Source organism: Cricetulus griseus, chromosome 2 (assembly GCF_003668045.3).
Source record: "Cricetulus griseus strain 17A/GY chromosome 2, alternate assembly CriGri-PICRH-1.0, whole genome shotgun sequence".
Lineage (NCBI taxonomy): Eukaryota > Metazoa > Chordata > Mammalia > Rodentia > Cricetidae > Cricetulus > Cricetulus griseus.
The window spans coordinates 325846098-325870951 of NC_048595.1; the positions used below are offsets into that span (position 1 = coordinate 325846098).

Here is a 24854-nt window from a genome sequence, read left to right on the forward strand (position 1 = left end):
TCTCAAGAATACATGAACAAACTCAGTACTGTTTGTTCTGCCCTCATAGCTCATCTTCCTCCTATGAGGAGGGCTCACATACTGGACAGCAAAGCTCATGATTTGCCTCCAAGAGAAAGCTGCTTCAAATGTGGGGGAAAGACATACAACACTGGAAAAGTTAAGAATTTTCCATGTGACAAAAACTGTAATTAAGCTGCATTTAACTGTTTCCTCTAATGACATCCATTTTAATTAGGTGTTAATAGACTGGCAGCCACAACCTATAACTTTATGTTGCCAAGTAAAATTAGTCTTATAAAACACTTAAGGAAAGAGACCCACCAAAGCCTATGAGAGGTTATACACTCTCCCATCTCCCCTAAAGAGGTGCAAGGTAATTAAGCGGGGTGACCCGGCAGCCATTAGGGCTAACAGTAGGTGTGCTTGCCACAAGTCAGCACTGGGTTGTTCTTTTGGTCCACAAGACTTTCTAGAACCTGCTTACCAGAAAATATGTGTGTCACTAATAAAGAGTGAAACACTAGAAGCATGTGTTTGACTGACTACCAAATGCACGGCCTTGATCAAATAGGCGGCCTCTCCACTATTGCCACAGAGCTTGCTTTTCTGTCTTAAGATTGCAATACAGACTTTTCCCCATAGCTGATTATGATTCCAAATTACTCATCTTCAGAGCTATGCCATGTGTTCAGGAAAATGAACATCACACACAGAGAGTAAAATTATCTGAAAAAAAAACACAAAAAACTAGACTCATGCACAAGATAAATGCATCTGTGAATGAGGTGCAATAAGCAAGGTCTTAATGGTATGCATCCGTATCTATTTGATCCTACATTACGAAAATCAGGGAGTAAATCACAAAAATTAGCTCAGACCACACGAGGATCACAGGTACTTATATTGGGAAGTCCTGGGGAAAACTAGCCTCTTAGTTAGCTGGAGAATGGGGGGAAGAAATGGGCTGCCCAAAACAACTTTGCACATATTTATGTGAAAAGGAAGAGTTTAGAAAATGAATGTGCTGTTTTCAACTATTTTTGAAGCATCAACAGTGTGAAGTTTCATAAATCACATATAACCAGAAAGTTACAAATCTTGGGAAGGGGGCTATCTGGTCCTAGGAAAACGATTCTGTCATCTTCTGGCTGACAATCTGATGGCTCCAAATCCTTTGCCAAGAAGAAGAGTTACTTGGCTATGATACTTGTGCACTTATCACACGGAAGCATCCATGCCAGCAATCTTTTTTCCTCTCCTGGTGTATTGGCCACGGCCAGAGATGGACCCATCGCATCCACTGGTGCTAAGGAGTTAAGCATCTGGGATTTAATTTAACAGTTTCGGCTTTATTAAGCTGTCACGGAGCGGCCCCACTCTGATAACAGGAGCTGCTCCAATTATGGCTTGGTTTAGGGTTGACAAGTATAATGATTCATTCGTGGCACATGAGAAGCAATAAAAGGTTGTTTTGCATTACAGCTTTAAAAATGTGGGCACTTTTTTCATTTAATTTGTCACTTAGCTTTTGCTAAGAGGACATTTAAATTGCAGTAAAAGGCAAATGGGGCTTTTAGTTTAAATGTAATCCCCATATTTAAATGATCTGTAATGGTGCAATGTTGGAGTGGGAACACTATTGTCTCACAGTGGGTCCTGATGGTGACATGTGACATTTGTATTCAGGTCCTGTATTATCCATGTGGCTAAAGGGCTTCCAATTTCATTTCACAGCCAGAAGCCTGCAGAAAACACCAATTAACTTGCAGATCCCATTTGCCCACAAAACTCAGCCTCTTCTCAATGTCTGGCATCTGGCAGTGCTCAGCATTTAATTCCAGAGCACAGCCTTGAAGCAATGTGAGCCGTGGGTAGGGGCACAAAGTCAAATTCCCCCATTTTATTAAGAAGCAAAAGACTTTCCTTTTGTAGTCAAGAAGGAACTTTAAGTTATTTTTTTGGTGAACAAATATTAAGATGTGATAGCTACTATGACTTCTATAGGGGAGTCCTCACAAAACTTAGATCCCATTACAATGGCAAGTGAGCTCTACTTGGCATCAGAGCACACAAACGAATTTCACTAGTCTAGTAATGATTTCAAGGTGGGGAGGCGTAAGAAAGAAGAAAGGCAGAGGGGGGAGTGGGGAGGAAGGTGTGGCATTGAGTGTGGGTACCTGTACAAGTATGAGTATGTTTTGTGCACGTGTATTCTTGATCCTGGTCTGAAATCAAACAACCTGACTCAAACCTGGGTCCTAATTAAACAGTCCTGTCTGAGAATGTAACTAGGGTCAGCTGCCCAAATTTTCCACCCAATGAGAACTTCTATTTCCGACTGAAGTCTTGACACACATTTTTCAAAGCCAATTTGGAAAGCTAAGATCTGACTACAGATTAAATATGAACACTGTAAAGTTTGTTCAACAATATTCTTTGCATTTTTTCTTTTTTGGTAACCAAAATATTCAAGTGGCATTTTCTTTCTACCCAGTACAAATAGTACTTTCACATTTCTAAGCACCATAGCTTAACATTTTTATACATTTACTAGTAACCCAATATTTTTCCCTATATTATCCCCTCCGTTGCTTTTTTAATTTTTTTTTTATTTTGCATGCATTGGTGTTTTGCCTGCATGTATGTCTATGAGAGGGTGCCATATCTTGGAGTTACAGATAGTTGTTAGCTGACATGTGAGTGTTGGGAATTGAACCCAGGTCCTCTCGGGAAAGGCAGTGAATGCTCTTAGCTGCTGAGCCATCACTCCAGTGCTCCATTATTGGTTTTTAATGCTAGTGCTTTTTAACCTTTACAAACCAACTAGTAAATTCATCTTGTACTATGAAGTCATAACCTAAAAAAGTTTTATATATGGAAAACTAAATCTGTTTTCTGCAAAAATATTTACTTAAACCATGTATGTTCTTCAATACCACACCATGTGTCCCAGACTTCACTGCAACACATTTACTGTTTTTATAGATTGATTTAAATTTGAATGGGAGAAAGCTACTATTGATATTTCAGGAAAACCAAGGAAAGTCCCAGATGCAGGATACTATTTTTAAAAAATTAGACTAGAGAAAAACATTAATAGAAACATCTTAACATCTGACAATAGCAGCCATAGTTCTATAGAAACAAACCAACCAGAATTTCTACCTACAGTCAAGTTCCTGAACAAGCAAGAAACTCTGGAGTCAATTTTTTAGTAGCTCATTGTGTAATCCTAATTATTCCATTTCACTAACTTAAAGAAATCTCCTCCCTGGGGTTCAGGTTCCTCGTCTCCAAATAGTTCATCTCAAAAGTGCCTTCCATTATGATGATGCAGGACCTTCCTAGACAAATGTCCCTCTTGAGGTAGTCTAGGCCTGGGATCAAAATGCATCAAGTAGTGAGTGGTTCATCACCAGTCATCAGGAATTTTTCTGACACTACATATGCAGGAAGCATTTACCTCTTTTTAAACTAATGGAGATACAATGTTTGGTACCCTATACATTTCTTAATAGAAAGACAAGATAACAAATGTATTGCTTTATTTCTGTAGTTATGAGCATTGGGTAAGGAGACTCATTCCCAGTATTTTCATGCTGAATGACAAGAAGTGTCTTTTTTTCCCCAGCTACCTACTATATTTGCATCTTTAATAACCAGAGATTTTGGGTAACAAATTTTAGAGTTTGCCATGTGGAAACATTCTCAAGAACAATGGTTGACCTAGGTCTGCAACAGCTGAAAATATAGTGAGTATCCAAATCACTTTTGAGAATTCCAATGAGGGGAAAAAAAAGGCAGACTCAGAAACTGGGATGGAATAGTAACTGATCCTACAATATACACCGTTTGTTCTAATAATACCAAGTATTTAAAGGGAGATTCCTGTGTGCCCTCTCTGCAGAGCTGGCTCTCCCAGGCTGTGCTCAGCTGCTTTCTCCAAACACTGAGTTCTTATTCTTCCTACACATCTGCCCAAAGCACACTGACATAGGCTTGATGGAGTATCTCTCTCCTGCACACTAGGACCATGTTCTTAAATATCCACCTGTGGTCTTATCTATACACAGCTCAATGTAGTTTGACAGGAAACTCATTTACCAAGCTCATCCCAGAGCTGCCTATATTTGTCAGTCATCGCAGTGCCTTGCTGTCTCCAAAGTGACAGGCGGGGGTCAGCCATGAACTGCTCTGTGATCAAGGTCAACATACGGGCCCCATTGGAGTCTCTCATCTTCAACATTTCCCGCACCTAGTGGGGAAGACAAAACAAAAACGTTAAAGTTTATAAGTAAATAAATAACAGCAACACAAGAGACAAACAACTTACTTTTATTCCTTGGGTGTGTATTTGTATGTGTGTATGACAGAGAAGCCTTCACATCAGTCCTCTAAAGAATACAAAAGTATGAAAAACCATTCTGCATCCTGAACTGCAATGTAATGAGAAAAAGGCACCATCAATTATTATAAACTATGCTTTAGAAGCCACAGGCAGTAATGAAGTTTTCCAACTTTTCAATTTCAAATGTTTTGGTATGTTTTTCGCATTTGATAAAGATGATTATGCCATGTTTCACAGAGGGTAAAAATGCCGTGTGTGTGTGTGTGTGTGTGTGTGTGTGTGTGTGTGTGTGTGTGTGTGTGTAGGGGGGGACAGAGAGAGAGGGAGGAGAAAGAAAGAGAAAGAGAGAGCAAGAGAACGCTTATGAAATAGGGTCTTTCGATAGCTCAATCTCACCTCTAACTCATGATCCTCCTGCCTCAGCCTCTTGACTGCTGTGATTACAGGAATGAAACATCACACCTGGACTAAGTTTGGAAGGTTTCCCTCAACAATTGCCTTTTATCTAGTGGTCAAACTATACTCAACAACAAACAAAAAAATAGTGACTAGCTAATTCATACTTCAACAAACCACAGAAGTGTACAGAAAAAGGCACCCGAACCTGACAAATTGATGAAAATTGGTTTTAGCAAGGTGGTGTTCCTTCCCATGAACAAGAGTGATGGCACACCTTTGCTGGAATACAGAAGCTTTCTTGCTCAATTATTTTACATGAGAGTAGCAGCATACAGTCATCTGCAAGGAACCATGGGTTCCAGAACCTCATGAAAACACTAAAATCTTCAGCTGCCCAAATTCTAATACATCTACCCTACAAGAACACTTCAGAGCACCTCTAAATTAACTTATGATACAATACAACACAGTATAGTGTTATTAGTACACAATATGCTATGTTAATACTTGTTGCCATGTTATCACCCAAGGGTGACAAAAAGGAAAAATCTGTAGTGTTCTATCAAATGCAAACATATTTGCAGACTAAACTACATTTCGATCCCTGGATGGTTTCTCTGTCCATGCAAGAACCTGTGGATCCAAAGGACTGTGCACACTCATGCAAAGTAGAAGGCTTTGCAGTGGTAAGATGTGCTGGACAGAGCTTGGAGGTTTAAGAGTGCTCACTCTATTAAGACTCCACAAAGCACCGAAACAAACAACAAAAATCAGCCTCTGACTTAATAACTAAACTTGGACATTCAAGTTCAAGTTGTGAACTGTCCACTCATTTCTCTGTGCTGCACTTCCCGAATTAGGAAAGAGAAACACAGGGGTTAATCCGTCTGCAGGAAACCATAAATGAACACATAGAACTTCAAAGTGTATGATGCTTACTACACAAATGAGAGCCCTAACTTACCGACAGTTGTCCCTGTGATAAATTACTGGAGCAGGGTCCTGTAGGTTGGGAGGGGGATTATTTTTTCAGGATTTGACATGAAAGGCAAGGCATAAAAAAAAAAAAAAAAAAAAAAAAAAAAAAAAAAAAAAAAAAGAGGCTCACCTGCAATGCTGTACTCACTCCAAAGACCACAGACCCTCCACCTCAGGCTTGCGCCAAGACAAGCCCTGAATTCCCCCAGGCCTTGTTGAGAACCTACAAGCACTTTTCCCTGAACCCAAATCAGAAAGCGACCCAAAGTCACCAAGCGGTGGTGTCAGGAGGAAAGGGAGTTGTCATTTGATGGACATTGTGCTCAAGAGTTTGACAAGTATCTATGCTCACCACTCCATTTCCAAACAGCATGTGGACTAGACCAGATTATAGCACTCATTTCATGAATTCTAAAACCAAGCCTCAGAGAAATTAAGCAACTGCCTAAGGAACAAGAGTAACAGCTGGAATCAGTACCCACATTTGCCTTAAGGCTAAAAATGTTATATTTATACATTTCCAAAATAGGTGTTGCTATTACTTCATATGCATATGTAATACATATGTAACACATAGGAACACAAATAACAACTGCAGACTGGCAGGGTCACAATATGCTCTGTGAGCATGGAAAAGGTGAAATGCTTCCTCTGTGTCTGAAAAAATCTAATGGATTTGATTTACTTTACTGATATATTTCTATGCTAGTACTCAGCAACAATAATGAAATAAATGCCTAACTATTAAGGATATAAACCCAAAATGTCTAGTAATCAAACTCAAGTACATCTATTGTCTATAGTTAATACATTTCCAGAACACTAACTCTAAAGAATGACAAATTTAAAGTACCTGTGTATCATGCAACAATTAAACCATGTGTGAAGTCTCTATACATTTAAATGCACTGCAATATACACAACTTTTGTAAACCTGATAATCTACATACAGCTGTAAGATAAATTGTTTTAACAGAATACATTACTCTCTAACTATGTTCAATAACATAATCCATGCTAAACTTCCTTCATTAAAAATAAATGAACACAGTCGGGCGTTGGTGGCACACACCTTTAATCGCAGCACTTGGGAGGCAAAGGCAGGCAGATCTCTGTGAGTTTGAGGCCAGTCTGGTCTACAGAGCTAGTGCCAGGATAGGCTCCAAAGCTTCACAGAAAAACCCTGCTTGGAAAAACACACACACAAAATATAAACCCATTACTTTTAATTTTTGTGAATACTAGAGAAGCTTAACAAAAGCATCAATTAATAAAGTTAACTATTCCCTTAAAAATAACTTAAATCCATTTATCTACAATAATGACCATACCTTCAAGGGAAATATAATGGTTTGTGTGCATGTATGTGGAGGGGTGTGCATATGTGTTCATGTATAGGTTCTCAAGCACGTGTGCTCATAGAGCGGAGGCTGATGCAGCTTGTACTCCTTTATCACTTTCCACATCTGTCTTTTCTTTCTTCCTTCCTTCCTTCCTTCCTTCCTTCCTTCCTTCCTTCCTTCCTTCCTTCCTTCCTTCCTTTCTTTCTTTCTTTCTTTTAAAACAAAGTCTGTAACTGAACCTGGAGCTCTCCAATTGGCTCAGATTACAGGCATGCCTCCACCACACCCAGCTTTTATGTGGGCTCTGGGGAATCTAAATTCAGGTTTGCATGCTTGCTCAGGGAACACTTTACCCACCAAGCCATCACACTAGCCCCAGGATTATTTTTAAAAAGCACTTCATCCAGTATTTAGAAATGATGTCATGGTACCAAATGCTTTGGAAAGCTTCTGATCACAAAAGAACTTGTGTTAAGGATACCAGGAATTTCTCAGGCCATCGATTTTTACTATTTGAAATAAGCACACCATTATTTAATAGTCTTATCAAGACATCAGGAAGAGATATGCTACTATTAGTTTTACAGATGAGAAAACTGACAAATAATTTCCCAAAGTTGTTAGTTTTATACACTAGAGACAGTAGAACTTTGACATCTATGAAGCTAACTCACACTTTTGTAAGTAACGTTAAATATCGACATTAATAAGATGTATGTGTAAAAGACATGTTTAGTCTAAAATTAGGAAAATTACCTAGAAAAAGAAACACTTCTAAGGACATCAAGTAACATTAAAGCCTTTACTTTGTTTTTACTATTGAAAGAAGTTTGGGGATTTGTTTGTTTTCCGAGACAAGGTTTTTCTGTGTAACAGCCCGGGTTATCTTGGAACTTGCTCTGTAGACCAGGCTGGCCTCAAACTCCATGAGATCTGCCTGCCTCTGCCTCCCAAGTGCTGGGATTAAAGGCGTGTACCTCCATCACCTAGGCAATAGTTTTTTTTTTTTTTTAAAAAAAACTGTAACAAATTATCAAAATGCCACCCACATGCTGCAAAAAGTCACTTAAACAAGTTAAAGTTTGTATTATAATACAGGTTCTTCACTGGTTTGCTTGCTCAAAATCTCCATCCTATTCCATACAGATTCTTACAGAGTCACCATATGTTCTCTCATACTTGGAACCCTTCCAAACAGACAACCGTACCTTTGCGAAGAGCAAGTTAAGTTGCTTCCCGGATCCATGGTACCCTCCCTGGGAAAGGAACAGTTTAACTTGCTCCTGCACCTGCTCTTCATCCAAGTGCCAGCAGTTCTCATCGTCGATGCTAGCACCTGCCGTAGGGTCAGGAGCACCTACAAAGAAAAGGGACATGTGCGGGATTAAAACCGCATGGAGGTTCTGACAACAAATTTGGAAATAAACAGATTCTGGTTTTGCCTAGACACTTTTAAAGTTAATCTCAGTTTCAATTATACATACCGATTTATGACTGAAGTAAATGCAAATCACCTTTGATTTCCAAGACCTTCCTTACCTGTACTTAGTCAAATGTAGACTATGCAGAGGTTGGGTATTTCCGGTTTATAGAGGCAGAGCCTCCTGTTTAAAAAGAGAAGTTTATAAGTTTCCTAAAGAACTCAGTTGTTGGGCGGTGGTGGCACACACCTCTACTGCCAGCACTCGAGGCAGAGGCAGGTGGATCTTTGGGAGTTGAAGGCCAGTCTAGTCGACAGAGCTAATTCCAGGACAGGCAGGGCTCCACAGAGAAACCCTGTCTCGAAAAAATAGAACAACAAACAAACAAAAAGAAAGCTTTTTATTGTAAATACAAGATGCTGGAAAAGCTATGTAGGATATACTAGAAAAATATTTCTCAAAGACACTCAGAAAACACAGAATGAGTGACTTCAGCATAGCACTTCACTCTTCCCTGTGTTAACTCAAGAAGCTTCACCATTATCTGCTACTGTAAAAACAACATGCTGACCTAAGTCTTTACTTGCAGAAAACTAAAGATTAAAAAGGGAAATCAAGACACATGGGAGCAGGCAGTGCAGCTGTTGTACTAACTCAGGTTGTAGTATTACCTTGCCAACTGCATAAATATTTTATTGCTGAAGTATACAGAAAAGACAACAGCTATGTAATAAACCCAGTGACTGAAGGCTACCTTAGAAATTTAAAAGTTACTCAGATACTTAGAATTTTTAAACTTCCTTATTTGTTAGGAAAATAAAAAATGGCATTTTAAGGCCTAAGACCTGTAAGAAATAAGATTTTAAATACAAGAACATTTCACTTCTGATGTCTCATATCCATATGAGCCTCTAGACAGTTTTATAGATATGATTCTATGTCACTTGTCATTTAATAATCAAATGTAAAATTAACTGGTCAAAGAGTCACTAATGTCTCCTTAAAAACTGGGTCTGCTTGACTCTGAGAGTGCCACAGTGGGACAAATCCTAAAAAGTGGCATTTATTGTTTGTTATTTTAGTCAGTATATCCACAGTGCTAACAGTGTCAGCCTGCCTCTTGGCAAGCCATGGAGATAAAAAGGGTATTCAAAACACATGGAATTGCCGTTCTTAACTAATTTAAAACCTGTTTTTAAGTCTAGTACCTACAATACTAAATACCACTTATACTATGCCTAATAAGCTTATTCATCTATGTGTTTATATGATCACAACTATATATTAAACTGAGAATTCTGACTGGAAAGAAACACCCTTAGCAGAAATGCAGTGGCCCGATACTTGTTTTTTTACTTCATTTTTTGAATGACTTGTTATAATCCTTTAGACTAATTCTTTACCATAGTTGAATTGCAATATACTATTTGGAAAGCACAGTTGAGTAAGAGAAAAAGCAGTGCAATAATAATAATACAAATACATGACATATGTATGTATAGTGCTGACTGATGACAGCTCCTTCAGGTCAGTCTTTGGAAGACGTACTCTGAGTTAACCATGGGTTGCCAGAATAAAATACCTTCAGGAAATGGCAATGAGCTGAGCTCTGCCTTAAGCAGATTAGAAGCTAATTAGAAGTCCACTAAGGGCGGGAGAAAGAGGGATGGGCCACATGAGGGACTAAAAAAAGAACTGAGGCAGAGGCCTTAGGCAGAAAGAAGCACAGTACATAGAAATAAAAGTCCACTCAACCCGAGAGTAGAGGGCCAGGGCAGAGCAGTGCAAGACAATCCTTTAGAAACAAAATTTCTCAGGCTTCACAGCTCAGGAGCTCAGTGTTGCTTCCCTGGGACAATGCATAGGAACTCAGAAGGACATTACCTGAAGTAGAGGATGGAATACTCTTCACCCTGACATGCATCAACTGCAACATTCTTACCATGAATATTAATTATGCAGCCACAAAAATGACTGGGGACAGTCTCCATGTAGTACAGTGGAGTATAACTAATCTGAAAATATCGTTGAAGGAAAGTAAAGAGAAGAAAAATATATGTAAAGACACTAACTTCATGGTGACAATGAGGCTTTTGAAAAGAAGTTATGCATTATCTCACTATGATTATCTGTGAAAGATAACACAGATGCAAGAACATGTAAGCATGTAAGGGACCATGGGGTGTGGAGAGGCATTGGTGTCTAGATTAAGATACTGTACAGAATATGGGACAATTCCTTGACAAAGAGAAGGCTCAAATTTGGGAGTTCAGTTTTAAATATAGTGAATCTGGAATACCTTGGAGACAGGACAAAGGAGGGCAAAGGATATTAATCAGGAAGGAGGGCATGCTATGGGAGGCAATGCAGGTTTTAAAAGGCACCCAGGAGAGAGCCCTGTGAAGACTCACATTTAAATGTTGGGAGGAAAAACAGAGAGGGCAATGGGAATGAGTGTCCTCTTAGAAGAGAGAGAGAAAACACTTTCCCAGAAAGAGGGAGAAGTTGCTCTAATTAGGGACTGGGCAACTAGGCTGATGTCCAAGCTGTATATGAATGAGGATTTTATCTGCCCCTACTGTCACAACAATCTGGGAACCAAACACTTAAGAGGAAAGAATCAAAAAGAAGCGGGGTGGGGGGTGGGGGGGAGCAAATATTTTCTCTCAGTGAGGGGTTTGTTTTCCCTACTATTTCCTGAGTAATGGATTTGTGTTGCCATTCCTCTGCTCTTCTGCTTTAGGTGACATCTCCCATGGGTGATGAGAAGACAGTGCTTGGGCCAACCAATCCCATCCTGCCTTCTGTGGCTGTCCTCCTGTCAGGCCCACCTACTCACATCCCCGCTCCTGTCTCAGCTAAGGATTCTCTTTGAAAGGCTAAAAAACCATTGTTAAGTATCCTTACATACATGATTTCCTATTTTCCTCCCAAGGAAGATTACAGGTATGTTTATTCTCACAACTCTCATCTCACAGGAAGCTGTAAGGACACAATGCTACTGTAACTCCTAGGTCTACAAATGTATCTCTGAGGGATCTAGGAGTCCCTAATTCACCCATCCATCCATTTTGATTATTATTGGGGCCTTCTCACATGTACCCTCTGTGGAAAGACAGCTGTAGGTTCTTTGTGGAAATGTATCAGAAGGCACTTTCCAAACAACGAAACTCCAGGGTCTCAACTTTTAAGTGCTCCCCAATGTATTACTACCCCCGCCCTCCAAAATCTCAGGTTTGGCTTCTTGTCATTCATTTCTACTATTCCTTCTGACGATGTGGATTGTCAGAGCAGCTGTCCCTCTCTGTCTATCTTCTTGTAGTGTGCTCTGCTAGGACTCCCTCCTCAGTACACAGTTCTCAGTCACACCTAGGCCTGCTTGGGGTCAGAAACTGGCTGTGCTGTGTCACAACCTAGGGCTCTCAATTGCAGAGGGCAAAACTCTACGGCAGAAATGTAGGGTTCAGTTTGCCACAGGAATCCAAGTATTTTAAGTAGACATGAACTTGAATGAGAGCAAACAAAATCATCTTCTATAGCCTGAACTGGCAAAGTGATCAACATTGAGAAACCTTCTACACACTGCAGACTATACTCAATTCTTAATTATTCCAAGCGAAGAGCAACATATAACATGAGAATCCAGGAATCACTCTTGACTTGGATTAAATAGTGATTAATGATTTCATCCTCCCACTTAAAAAATAAGTTTTAAAATACATTATATTTTAAAACTGCTTTGAGAAATCATTTATGTTTACACACACACTAGTTCTTGCAAAAATGGAGATATAACTAGTGGTGAAAAAAACTAGTAAATATATGAATATACTGTGTTACCCACCCCAAATTTTTACAAAACCTGGTTTGGATTTGAGCATTTTTGAGGGTTTTTGTCATGCTAGTATCAGAATTAACCCAATAATATTATGGCAAGGAGAAAGGCACTAGAGAAGAAAATGACCCGTGGATAAAATCTACAAAGAATATACATGAATTCAAAGGAAAAGCATGGTTCTAAGCCTTCATTAGAATTCCAGTCAGTTCAAGGAACAGTTTAGAAAGAGTATGTACCCCCTGGCAAACTACCTATGCTTCTCAGGCTTGCATCTTAATTCCAAAACTCTACATACAGGAATAAAGACACCAACCAGGCAATAAAAATCAGAAGTCTGCTGATGCACTGTAGAAAATTTTGGTTCCTTAGTTATAAGAATGACAGCAAAGATTACCAATGGGTATAAGATTTTACTTGATATTCTTTACATATCAAGGTATATATCACATACATTATAGGCCAAAAGATTAAATATCTACAACAATGATAATTATCTCCAAAGTATAACTGCATGTGTTAAGTTTTCAAGCTAAGTTTTGGATATAATTCTATGGTAAACTGTCTACTCACCACATGTAAAACCATAGGCTCAGCCGGGCAGTGGTGGCCCACACCTTTAGTCCCAGCACTAGGGAGGCAGAGGCAGACAGATCTCTGAGTTTGGGGACAGCCTGTTCTACAGAGCTATTTCTAGAACAGCCAAGGCTACACAGAGAAACTGTGTCTTTAAAAAAGACGGTAGGTTCAATCTTCAGCACCATTCACTAGCTAGCTAATTCAATAACAAATATTTTAAAATGAACTTTAAAACTGGGGTTTAACTATTTAAATCTCAATATGCCTTGATTGTACACTTGACTGTGCTTGACTTGGCATCCTATAAAATTGCAAGAGCTGAAGAATTTATTTCTACATATTAATGGTCTTCTATAATCCAAGACAACACTCTAAGCATTTACCTTCAGGAAGAAGGTGGAAAGAGAAACATAACTCATATATTTATATATTTACTATTAAATAACCTGAGTTGGGCAGGAACCAGAATCACTATGTCTACAAATTAAAAGCTTTAAAAGCTATGGTTTTCTTACTCATAATTATAAATGCTATATTTGCAATATATCATCAATCTTTTATGGTATTTTATTGCTAAAGTTCAATTCTTCAGTTGCAAACCATGGGACAGGGAGGAAACTATCTACTGGGGGAGGAAGGAGAGCAGTGAAACAGCTAATTGTCTATTATTCCCAGATAGGTATTTGTGAGTCTGATTTACCACACACCTTGGCAATGTGACACCCAAGGAAGAAGCAAGGGAGAAATCATGGGCACGAAGAACCATGATTCCTAGGGCATACTGCATGCTTTGGCACCACTTCAGACCAAGTGAATTGGATTTTTTCTCTTTGGACTAAGAAGAGGGAAGAACAGGATTCTGTAGTTGGGAGAATGCTAAGTATCTTGGCAAGTTGTGGACCTTAATATAAAGCAAGGTACTAGGGTGGGCCTCTCCCATTATGAATGAAGCATATTTTAAGATTGTTACTGAAACAACTATCTCACACTGTGAATGCTGTCACTTCTCAGGATTAGATAACACCAAATCATCCTGCACATTTTAAACTGACCCATGAAGACAATCACAGTGGACTTCTGCTGTGTTTGGCCCATAGAGTTGTGAGCTCTAATTCAGGATGAAAAGTAATCCTTTCTCTTCTACCTGGGTGGTGGTAGCACACGCCTTAATCCCAGCACTTGGGAGGCAGAGACAGGAGGATCTCTATGTTCGAGGCCAGCCTGGTCTACAAAGTTCCAAGACAGCCAGTGCTGCACAGAGAAACACTGCCTTTAAAAAAACAAACAAACAAAAATAAATTCTTTATCTTCTACTCTACCATGACCTACTTTCATAGAACTATCATTTCAAACACTGATTTTTTTTGGGGTGTGTGTGTGTGTGTGTAAGTCAGTTCTCTCCATCATGTGGGTTCTGGGGATCAAACTCAAGTCTTCAAACTTGGTGGCAAACGCCTTATCCACTGAGCCATCTCACTGGCCCCCAAATAATGCTTTTAGCTATTTATACTTAGAAGTAATAATCAAATTTGCTCTATTTAGGCAGAGTGCAGGCAGCAGATGTCTATACTGCATAGGTGATTTAGTTTCTTTTGGAGGGACTACAGAAGAATACTATCATAGCTTCAGTGCCTGCTGTTTAAGCCAGAAAATATTAAGTCAACGGGAACACCTGTCATACAAATGGAAGGCAAAATTGTGTCATCAACCACTGGCTCTGAGGAGAAATGGGCAAAACAGCAACGTCTGGAGACTCAAGACTCAAAAACATGTCTTTCTTTAGAGCAGAGAGAAAACTAGAACACTTAAAAAAAAAATACTGTGAACTGAATAGACATGTTCTGTAGAAAAGACTTAAACTTCATCCTTAATTTTCACATTAAGATGGTATACAATAATGCTTGTATTTCAGTTTACAATTCTGTCATAGATCAAACAACAAGACCCGTCCTTGGGTCCTCTACATCCATCTCATGCAGTCTGCTACCTACCGGGAGAGAACACGGTGCCTTCTCCAGAAGCTGCTGGGGGAACAGCCATTTCCTTAGCTGTGGGGGCTGATGGCAGAGGAGCTTCTGCTCCAGCCAGTCAGCTTCCTTTAGCTAATGTCAAGGAAATAAAAGAGCAACATTTGCCAATGGAAGTATCCCGGGGTCCTCAAATAGCTTCCAGTCTCTCCTCCACCATTTCCCCCTCTCTGACCATTACTCATCTTTTATTATCATTTACTTCAGTCTTCAGGAGGCCTAAGAGACCCACTTATGGGCAACAAGAGCAATCTGCTTATCTAACCAACATGGAGAGACTGGGCTGTCAACTAAAGAGGAAAGGAACAGAGGAGACTCTGTAAATGAGGGCTAAGGGAGTCAGAGATGACTGCCACACCTAGATGAAAAGGGACATGATGAAGGCTTCTGAGCTCAAGTACCTAGCCTATCTCTGCATTACACCTGAAAAAACTCCTCATGGGTGAGAGATTTTGTCATTCCTCCAAATTAAGCGGCATTAAGCTTCAGGGCTACTTCTTTTGCTAAAGTGAAAAACCAGGCCTCTGTGTAAAAGATGTACTGTAACATACACATGATCAGAGACTTTGGTAATATTTTATGATCTAATAAAGCTTGTCTGAAGATCAGAGTGTAAAGCTAGCCACAGCCATAGATGGATGCCAGGCAGTGGTGCTGCACACATTTAATCCCAGTACTCAGGAGACAGAGGCAGATGGATTTGTGAGTTAAAGGACACCCTAGGCTACATGAGAATGAATCTGTCAAAAAGAAAAACAGAGCTCACGACTTTAACCCCAGTATCAGGGAGGTGGAGACAGAAGTTATAAGGCTGGGTGGTGAGAGGAATATAAGGCAGGAGAAGACAGGAAGGCATGGCAGACTCACTGAGTCTGAGCAGCAGTGCAGCTGGGAGCAGTTTGAGGTTTGGTGGATTGCCCTTTCGGTCTGAGCGTTGGTAAAAGTGAGACTCTCTAGTGGCTGGTGGCTTTGCTTCTCTAATCTTCAACTTGAACCCAATATCTATCTTTGGGTTTTTACCATTTGCACTACAAGAGTTCACTAATATTTTTAAGATATATTTAATTCATGATGCAAACATCAAATTTTGGTTATATTTGGGGTAAAATATAATTTTTAGAGGGAGATTTGGTAGTAATTACGAAATCCAAAATGCATGCACCCTTCATTCTAGCATTTATACTACTGGAACTCTATTACTTTAAAAAAAAAAGTACAATTAAAATACAAAAGCAAAAGCTCACATACCAAGTTATGGCCCTAAATTATGGCCCTATGAACTTACATGCAGGGAAAATGGGAGAGCACCTGTTGTAGGTCACCTGTGAGGTAAATGATAAGACTCGCCCCACACCAGGGACCACTGCACACCACTTTACAACACTAAAACTAAAGCAAGATAGTTTTATATCTACCCAACCCCCGCCGCATAGGAGCAAACTACAAATGAAGTGTTCAACTTTTTTTTTTCTTTTAAAACTACATTTCAAGTTGTATGTGCACATGTGTATATCTTATAGGGCACAGAAATGTTATCTGCAGGGGGTGCTATGGTGGGACACTGGTGCTGGGAGCAGGGAACTCATCTTTTTATCTTCACATGCTTCCATAACTACCATAACTTTAAAAAATCCATTCTTAAGAGTTTTCTTTAGGTTTCACATGACTAACTTTTCCAGTAGTTCAGTTAGAGAAACTGTCTCTTCCACACAATGCATATATTAATTAAATTGACCACCAGTAGGTTGTACTTTGATTTGCCAACTGCCAACATTGGACTGCTCCACAATAAAGATAGGTTGGTAATAATCAAATCTCTCCCTAGGATACTTGCAAAGGCTGGGTGCTAAAGAAAGTCCAATTACAATGGACATGACCACCCATGGGGAAACAAAGGGAAGAGAAATGTGACATGAGGCCTGCATCACATGACACCCCAACTGTCATTCACCAGTGGGTCTGAAATATGTTTACATACTCATACAGACTAAATCGCCAAGTTCCTACAAAGAACAAGACAATTTTAAAGAGATGGTTTTACTTTAATCCCAGCACTCAGGAGGTGGATCTCTTTGAGTAAAAGCCATCCAGGTCTACAGAGAGAGTTCCAGAACAGCCAGGGCTACACAGAGAGACCTGTCTTAAAAAACAACAAAGAAAATGTTTACAAAATATTCAGGGGTGTTTATAATGTGTTGTGCTCAGATAGGCTACCAACATACATAGGTCAGGAGTCTCCATGTTTACAGCCAAATGAAAAGGGAACTTCTGTGTAGACTTGTTTGGTGGTAACTGGAAGGCTTATACAAACTGATGAATAAAATGATTCAGACAGAAGTATCTGAATGTTAATTAAGGAGGACAGATGGGGAGGATGGATTTATAGTCTCAGTTTCATATGAGAGAGAGAGAGAGAGAGAGAGAGAGAGAGAGAGAGAGAGAGAGAGAAGAAAATCTATTTTCAATAAAATTATTTTTAAAAGAAATGCAATAGTATCAAATGAACACTTGGGAAAATCAAAAGGACATGTGACTTAAAGTGTGGATCCTGGCTGTCTTCTGTGTTTCTACAGGAATGTCAGAGTTGAATGATCTATTAGATATCGAATCATTAAATCCCTCTGAACCTCACTGACTGAGATGTTATCCTGGGGTACATGCAAGGGCACTGGCCTACCTGAAGAACTGGCCCAGAGTCTGGTTTTGAAAAGATCACTACATGACCTACTTTCTACTCAAGGTCAAGGTCAACACCAGTTTCCTGTAACCTGTTCCTTTGCTATAGTTTGTCCAGTCCAGGCTAGCCCTCAGGGAAGTCAGTGAAGACCACCTCAACCCTCATTTTCTTTATTTACTATGTGCTAAGGGGCTTGTGGGTGTGCAATTGCCATGGCAAGCGTGCTGGAGGTCAGAAGACAGCCTGTGGGAATCAGTTCTCTCTTTCCACCCACAGAGGTTCCAGGGATTAAACCCCGGTAGCTGGGATTGGTGGCAAGCATGTTTGCCCAATGACCCACCTTGCCAGCCCTTTATTCTCTTCTCAAAGTATGATATGAGTGTCCCAAAAAGATGTGGTTGAGTATCTTATTATCATCACATATATTCATGTCATCCTTTTTTCTCAAGCAGTCATACAAGATGACAAGCATTTTCAGTATGAGAGAAAATGTGTTCCACCCAGTCATCAGGCAATACATATCAAAGACAAATAATGAACTCTTAGGTCTCCAGTTCTCAAGATCAATATTCTGTCCTTAGGCCACAATGAGCCAATTTAGACTGCCATTTCTGTTGAAGTGTGCCTTGAGACTGAGTCTTGCTATATACAGACCAGGCAGGCCTCAAAGCCACAGTTCTGCTTCTGCCCCTTACACCATCACACCTAGCCATTGCACCTCCTTTAATAGGAAACAAAGCCAGAAAAGCACCAATTCATATTAGTTGGGGAGTAGAGTTAAGGCTCGGAAACCAACTAACCTATAGGTACCTACATTGCAAAGATGCTAACTTCATTTTAAAAAGCAGTATGCAAGGTACAAAGTTCTGTTAAGATATAAAGATAAAAGCAAAAAGTTTCCTTAAAAATATACAACTACCGGCTGGGTGTTGGTGGCGCATGCCTTTCATCCCAGCACTCGGGAGACAGAGGCAGGCGGATCTCTGTGAGTTCAAGGCCAGCCTGGTCTCCAGAGAGAGTGCCAGGATAGGCTCCAAAGCGACACAGAGAAACCCTGTCTCGAAAAACCAAAAGGTGGTACTTCTCCTTAGAGAAAAATTAAATCACCCCAGTATTTATGCTCAAGGCATTTTTTCTCAAATGAAAATTATAAGCACAAAATCACAGAAGAAAATACTGTTTTGAAAACAGACTTAATTTGAAAAAAGAATGTTTTATGTACTGACATTTGAAGGCAGGAGAATCCACATGGTCAACTAATCTTTTAAACCCACCCTCTATTAAGTCATTAATCTAACAGTTAAAGTTAGGCCATGCAGAGAACACATTTCCCACTTCTTCGTGTAAGGCTGTGGCTTGTTGCCACCTCTCTTGAACACCATCACACTAGAGGGGAAGGCAGTAGGGAGCTTGTGTAAACGGCCCAATTCCAGGCCCACACTGGTGAGAAATTAGGTAGTGAGCCAACTGGTAATGTAAAGCACTGGGGCTCTCACTCTCAAGAGCTGTTATACAGAAGTTCTTGGAGATTCCAAGCTGGCCCTCCTAGTGCCCCCAAACACTGCTGCTGTTCCAATCTCAGAAATGTTCAAAGAAATGTCATGTGATACATCCCTGCAAACAATCATGGTTTACAATATTTCATTCGGAACACAATTTCAACATGGTAATGAACTAAAAAAAAAAAAATCTTTTTAGATAAGAAACCTAGGGAGCTGTTAACCTTCACAGCAAGAGAAATGCATCAAATATATAATTATTGATGGGACCTTTGGTTAAACTAAAACTCAGAGAACCAAGTGACTTTAACTGGTTATTTGAACTAAGGAAAAAGAAAACAGATAAAGGAATTATATACTATTTGCCAATGTCCACTGAACACTGTAATAAGAAGCCCTAAATCAGTGGTTGTCAACATTCCTAATGCTGTGACACTTTAATAAAGTTCCTCATGTTGTGCTGACCCCAACCATAACATTATTTGCTGCTTCGTAACAATAACTGTGTTCCTGTTGTGAAGCATAATGTAAATATCTGATATGCAAGATATCTGTTACGCAACCCCTGTGAAAGGGCTGTTCAACCCATGGGGTCATGACCCACAGGTTGAAAACCACTGCCCTAAATGGGATGACTCTTGGCTGATCTGAATTTTCCTAAGGCAGACAGGTAAGAAGTTCCTAGAGGGCAGAAGCCTACTTGAGAAGCTCTTGAATGCATGTGCTTTCTGTGGGTCACAGAAGGTACTTCCGCATCATAGCTGTTCATACTCCTGCATTTAACAGTGACAGCCTCTTCCAGGTAAAATGCTTCCCACACCTTATGATACCACTTAAACAAAGCAGAGCCTGACATGGGAGCATTAGAAGAAACGTGACTGCACAAATTTGCCTCCGAAATAAAAACCACATCTCACAGTACATGGAGACTTCTAAAAGAATGTTCACAGCAGCTCTATTGTAAACAAGGCCCAGTAACAGTGGAATGGACAAATAAACAGTGGCATTCTCACACTAAGAATATGCCAACGAAATGTGATGTTGTCTGGTAATCATCAGCCACTTATGGCTACAGACTTGCAGGGTGACCCTGGTGTGATTGGGGGTGTTGTAAGCATGAAACAGATACCACATTTCAGACTTCACATGAAAAATTATGAACTTCCTAAATGACTGAAAAGAAATATCCTGCCATCCTCAAAAATACTCATGCACATGCAGACATGCATACATGAGCACACACGCGTGTGTGCAGATACTCACAATTTACGATATCAGTCACACATAAAACAACCATTTTGAACTATCAGTATTGCTTGTCATCGTTAACAGTGTAAAACGTTACTAATTCATTAAGAGGTATGTATATGAAATTTTACTTACAAAATAATATTAAAAACATGAAAACAAGTATGACAGTTATCTAAAACATATAAATTATATTTAAGCAGTATTTATTAGTATGAATCAGAAAATGGCATTAATACTAATTTTGCTTTTATTTTTTAAATTGTGTCTATTAGGGCCACAATGCAATTCTGTTAGACAGGGGAGCATCCAGGAAATAACAACAAATAAATTATAGGTACAAGAAACAACATGGGTAAACTCTACTATTAAGACTTTAACTGAGATGTATAAAAATCATACTGTATGATATATATAGTTTAAAAGCAGATCAAGCTAAACCAGCATCTAATGATGCAAAAATGCCACTACCACCAAGGAAATGATTGCAATGCCAAATTATTTCTGGTGCTATGAACAGACTTGTTTGCTTGTTGTGTGTGCCTGTTTGTTGGTTTGTTTGTGAGGCAGGACCTCTCACTGACCTGAAATTTGTTAAGTAGGCTAAGCAGGCTGGACATCAAGTCCCAAGGATCTTCCTGTGTTTGCCAATTACAAGTGTGCCATCATGCCTGGCTTTTTAAACATGGAATCTGGAAATGTAACTCAAGTCTTCTTGCTTTGGAGGTAAGTACTTTAAGTGAATGAGTCATTCCCCCAACCTAATATTATTTACATTGTATTAATATATGAAAAAATGTTGGCAGTTATTTCTTAACAGTTCCATGTATTCTTTAGGGTTCATTTCAAAGAAAACAACTGTTTTTATTAAAGCTCCACATATCACAAACTCTAAATAAGTTGTAATACTTTTCTAAAGTTTATTTTCTTTTCTAAGGTACCACATAAGAAACTACCTATACTGGAAAGTAAATTTTAAAGTGAAATGTACACATGTTCATGGGCTAAAAAGTATACATTAGACTGACAAGTGTTTTGTATAACTAGTATCTACCATAGATGAAATGTTGCTAAATTAAACAAAGTGTAAGAATCTTCAAGCATGGTATGGCATACAAGTAATCCCAGGGGAGGTGGGAGGCTGAGGAGGGACAAATTTGAGTTCAAGGCCAGCCTCAGCCACACCAAACAAGACCCCATTACCTAGCTCTCCCCCAAAAGGGGCTTGCCTTCTAGCATGAAATCCTTTAAAGGCAATATTGTAGGATACAAAGCTAGTCTCTATCAAAGAGCATTACTGATGACTTATTTCTCATACTTAATTCATTTTATGCATAATTGAACTGATAAATGAAAAATAATCCAGAGAAAATTGACATCATCTGTCATACTCACCATGAACTTGGTTGATTTCTGAGTTCTGGGAAAGAATTTCATCTGCTAGCTTTTGAGCAGTTGGCAAGACTTCGGTGTGGTGCACTGTGATCAAATACTGAACAAACTTCTGCAGCTGGTCTCTGCTCATCTGGAAGAGAGTCTCTGAGATGGGAAGGTGCAGTTTGACCTGATCTGGCTTGCGGATGCGGTATAAAGACAGTGCCACAACATGGGCACAATAAAATATGTCCTTGTTTCCACAGCTGCAGGTCACTGAGGTAATCTTGCAACGATCAAAGCTGATGGCCACGTTGCAAATGGTTTCTGGCTCCGATTGTATTGCAGGTTCTGTCACTGTACCACTCAAGTGGAAACCTGGGTGACAAGAATGGCAAAGGTCAGCTTCAGTACTCAGATGCTAAGGGAAGTCCTAATGCTCGAAAACAGGTGGCTCTGGACAGCACAGCAGGGAAAAGAATGGGCAGAAATGGTCACACCACTCATAAGCACCAACTTCTCAACCAGGGATGAGAGGACAAAGGGTAACCAACAGGACTGAGGTCCTTTGCAAACCAAAATTAAAACAATTGCAGCACACCTTGATCCTATTAGTCATAGCTACATCAAGTAGGATACACGACTAAGATCTAGATCAGAGGGACACCAGTAGTCTTCCTTCTTGTACCTGTACATTTTAAAGTGTATGGCACCTGCCTTATTCAGCTTTTTTTCACATCCAAACTGTACCCTCCCTTCATACTTATTTTAAAACGTCTGCCACGAAGCTACCAATCAACACTGCAAAGTTAGGGGAGGCCCCTTTCACTAACTTTGACCAGGGAAACTTCTTACTGTAATACTCTTTGGAGAGAGAGAGAGAGAGAGAGAGAGAGAGAGAGAGAGAGAGAGAGAGAGAGAGAGAGAGAGAGAGAGAGAGACTTTGTGTGTATGCATGTATATATATTTATGTATATATGATATATGCCTTCAAATTGCAGTATCTAGCCACAGCACCTATAGGAAGAGCTGTAAAACCTACACAGTCTGAATAACTGGCACAGAGGAAAGCTTAGATACAAGGTTAAACATATGTATAAGTCCCTCCATAGTACAGTATCACCAGTAAGAAAATGGCATTATAGAGAACACACTTTCAATTTAGAAAGAGACAGGAATCTTCTACAAGTTCCATCATTAGTGGCCAGTTGGACACTGTTTATAATGATCCAGAAATACAATGCTCGCCCCACCGAGGAAGTCATTTGCCCTTGGAGAGTTCTAGCTAAGCCTCCCACAACCACTGTGTACAGCTGTGACCCACTTGGTCAGTGAAAAAACCTATACTTTTCCCCTAAGTGCATGGGAAAGTTACCCTGTAGTGTGTGTGTGTGTGGGGGGGGGGGGCTGGGTAGTGGCAGTGGATAAACTATTTAGCTAGCCACCTATCCCCAAAGACAAACTCATTCCTGAGGGATAAACCTGAAGGAGACAAGGAGATCCCTTTGGGAACATCAAGGGCTCAAATTTACCTCATGATTTCAAATGCCTGACAGAAACTTTGAGTGCTAAATAATGGAGCTCTCAGTGTTCTTTTGGTCTTCTGCTATTTATACTAAAAATTTTTCAAGCTGGTGACTGAGTTCCCCTTCACAAACCACATGAAACTGGGTAAGTGTTGCACGAGGCTTGAGAGTGTTTAGCACACAATACCAACAATTCACACATCAGAACCCCACTCACTATCACCCAGACCACTGCTCCAAAGAACACAAACCTCCTAGAGTGAGGTAGTTTCTTTCTTTTTTTTGTTTTTGTTTTTTTGTTTTTCGAGACAGGGTTTCTCTGTGTAGCTTTGGAGCCTATCCTGGCACTTGCTCTGGAGACCAGGCTGGCCTCGAACTCACAGTGATCCACCTACCTCTGCCTCCCGAGTGCTGGGATTAAAGGCATATGCCACCAATGCCCGGCAGTAGTTTCATTTTAACAAAATAAATGTGTTGTAATATTTTTTTACCAAATAAATCAATTATAAAGCCTATTCAATAAACACAAACTATTGTTCACAATAGGAAAATTTGAAAACTGTGGTAGTAGATATTTAAGTTTTTTTCCCCCCTACAAATACAATCTATTCAAAAACAGATACTCTAGTTTCCTTTACCACTTTTATCAAGAGATTTTTTTTGGAGGGGGGGATGCAATTAAGGAAAGGATATATAGAAAATAAGTCTTTTGATTCTTATGTTTTTACCCATTAAGAAAGTTAATACATAAAGAAAAACATTTGAGAAAATGTCAAAAACAAAACAAAAGAAACAAAAAACACAAAACCTAAGGGCAATCTTGCCTTAGTACATACCAGATGTATTATATGTAATAAAAATGCATGGATGCCACAGGCAAAGATAAGACCAAAAAAATATCTGAGTCAGAAGAAAGGCCCAACCATGTTCTATACATTTAATTCAAGGAAAACTGTTTCCAGGTGTCACATATTTGCATGTAGAGAAGCCAAATACAACAGCATGTAGAACTGTAAATTGGTATTTATATGATGAACGAACATCTTCCCACTTAACACGATCACCTTTCTCCTTGCCTACCATGTGAAAGACTTTGTCCCTCCATAAAAATGATATTGGAGAATTCTAAACATAGACAAAGTGTTGTGCTATTTTGTTTGTGTTCTGACAAATAAAGCTTGCCTGAATATCAGAGGGTGGAGCTAGCCACTAGTTAACCACAGAGGTCTGGAGGTCTGTAAAGACAGGAGACAGAAAGTGATATGGCTAGGCAGAGACAGGAAGTGATAAGGCAGGTCATAGACAGGAGCTCAACCCTTTTCAGTCTGAGGAGTTGGGAGAGGTAAGATGTGACTGTGGCTGGTCCTTTACTTCTCGGATCTTTCCACTTTTACCCCGAGTTTTTACTATTAAGAATAATTAGGATCAAGCACCAACAAAGCCTGTAACTAAGGACTCAAAAGAGAAACACTAGATAGTGAACTATCCACAATACAGGCTAGGAGGATGGTACATTCCTAGCATGTTCTAGGCCCTGAGATCAATCCTCAGCAACATATGTAGGGCATACACAGACACACAGACTCACTCTCCTCCC

The 24854-nt window shown here is 39.6% G+C and overlaps 1 protein-coding gene across 1 annotated transcript in view; it reads right to left on the reverse strand.

The window, feature by feature from the left end:
* The window catches only part of Zswim6 (zinc finger SWIM-type containing 6), a 167172-nt gene that overhangs the window by 44669 nt on the left and 97649 nt on the right, over positions 1-24854 (reverse strand). Inside the window, 3 exon segments of the mRNA XM_027401515.1 lie at positions 4108-4258; positions 8280-8428; positions 21753-22109. Of these exon segments, the coding sequence (XP_027257316.1) occupies positions 4108-4258; positions 8280-8428; positions 21753-22109 (657 nt within the window).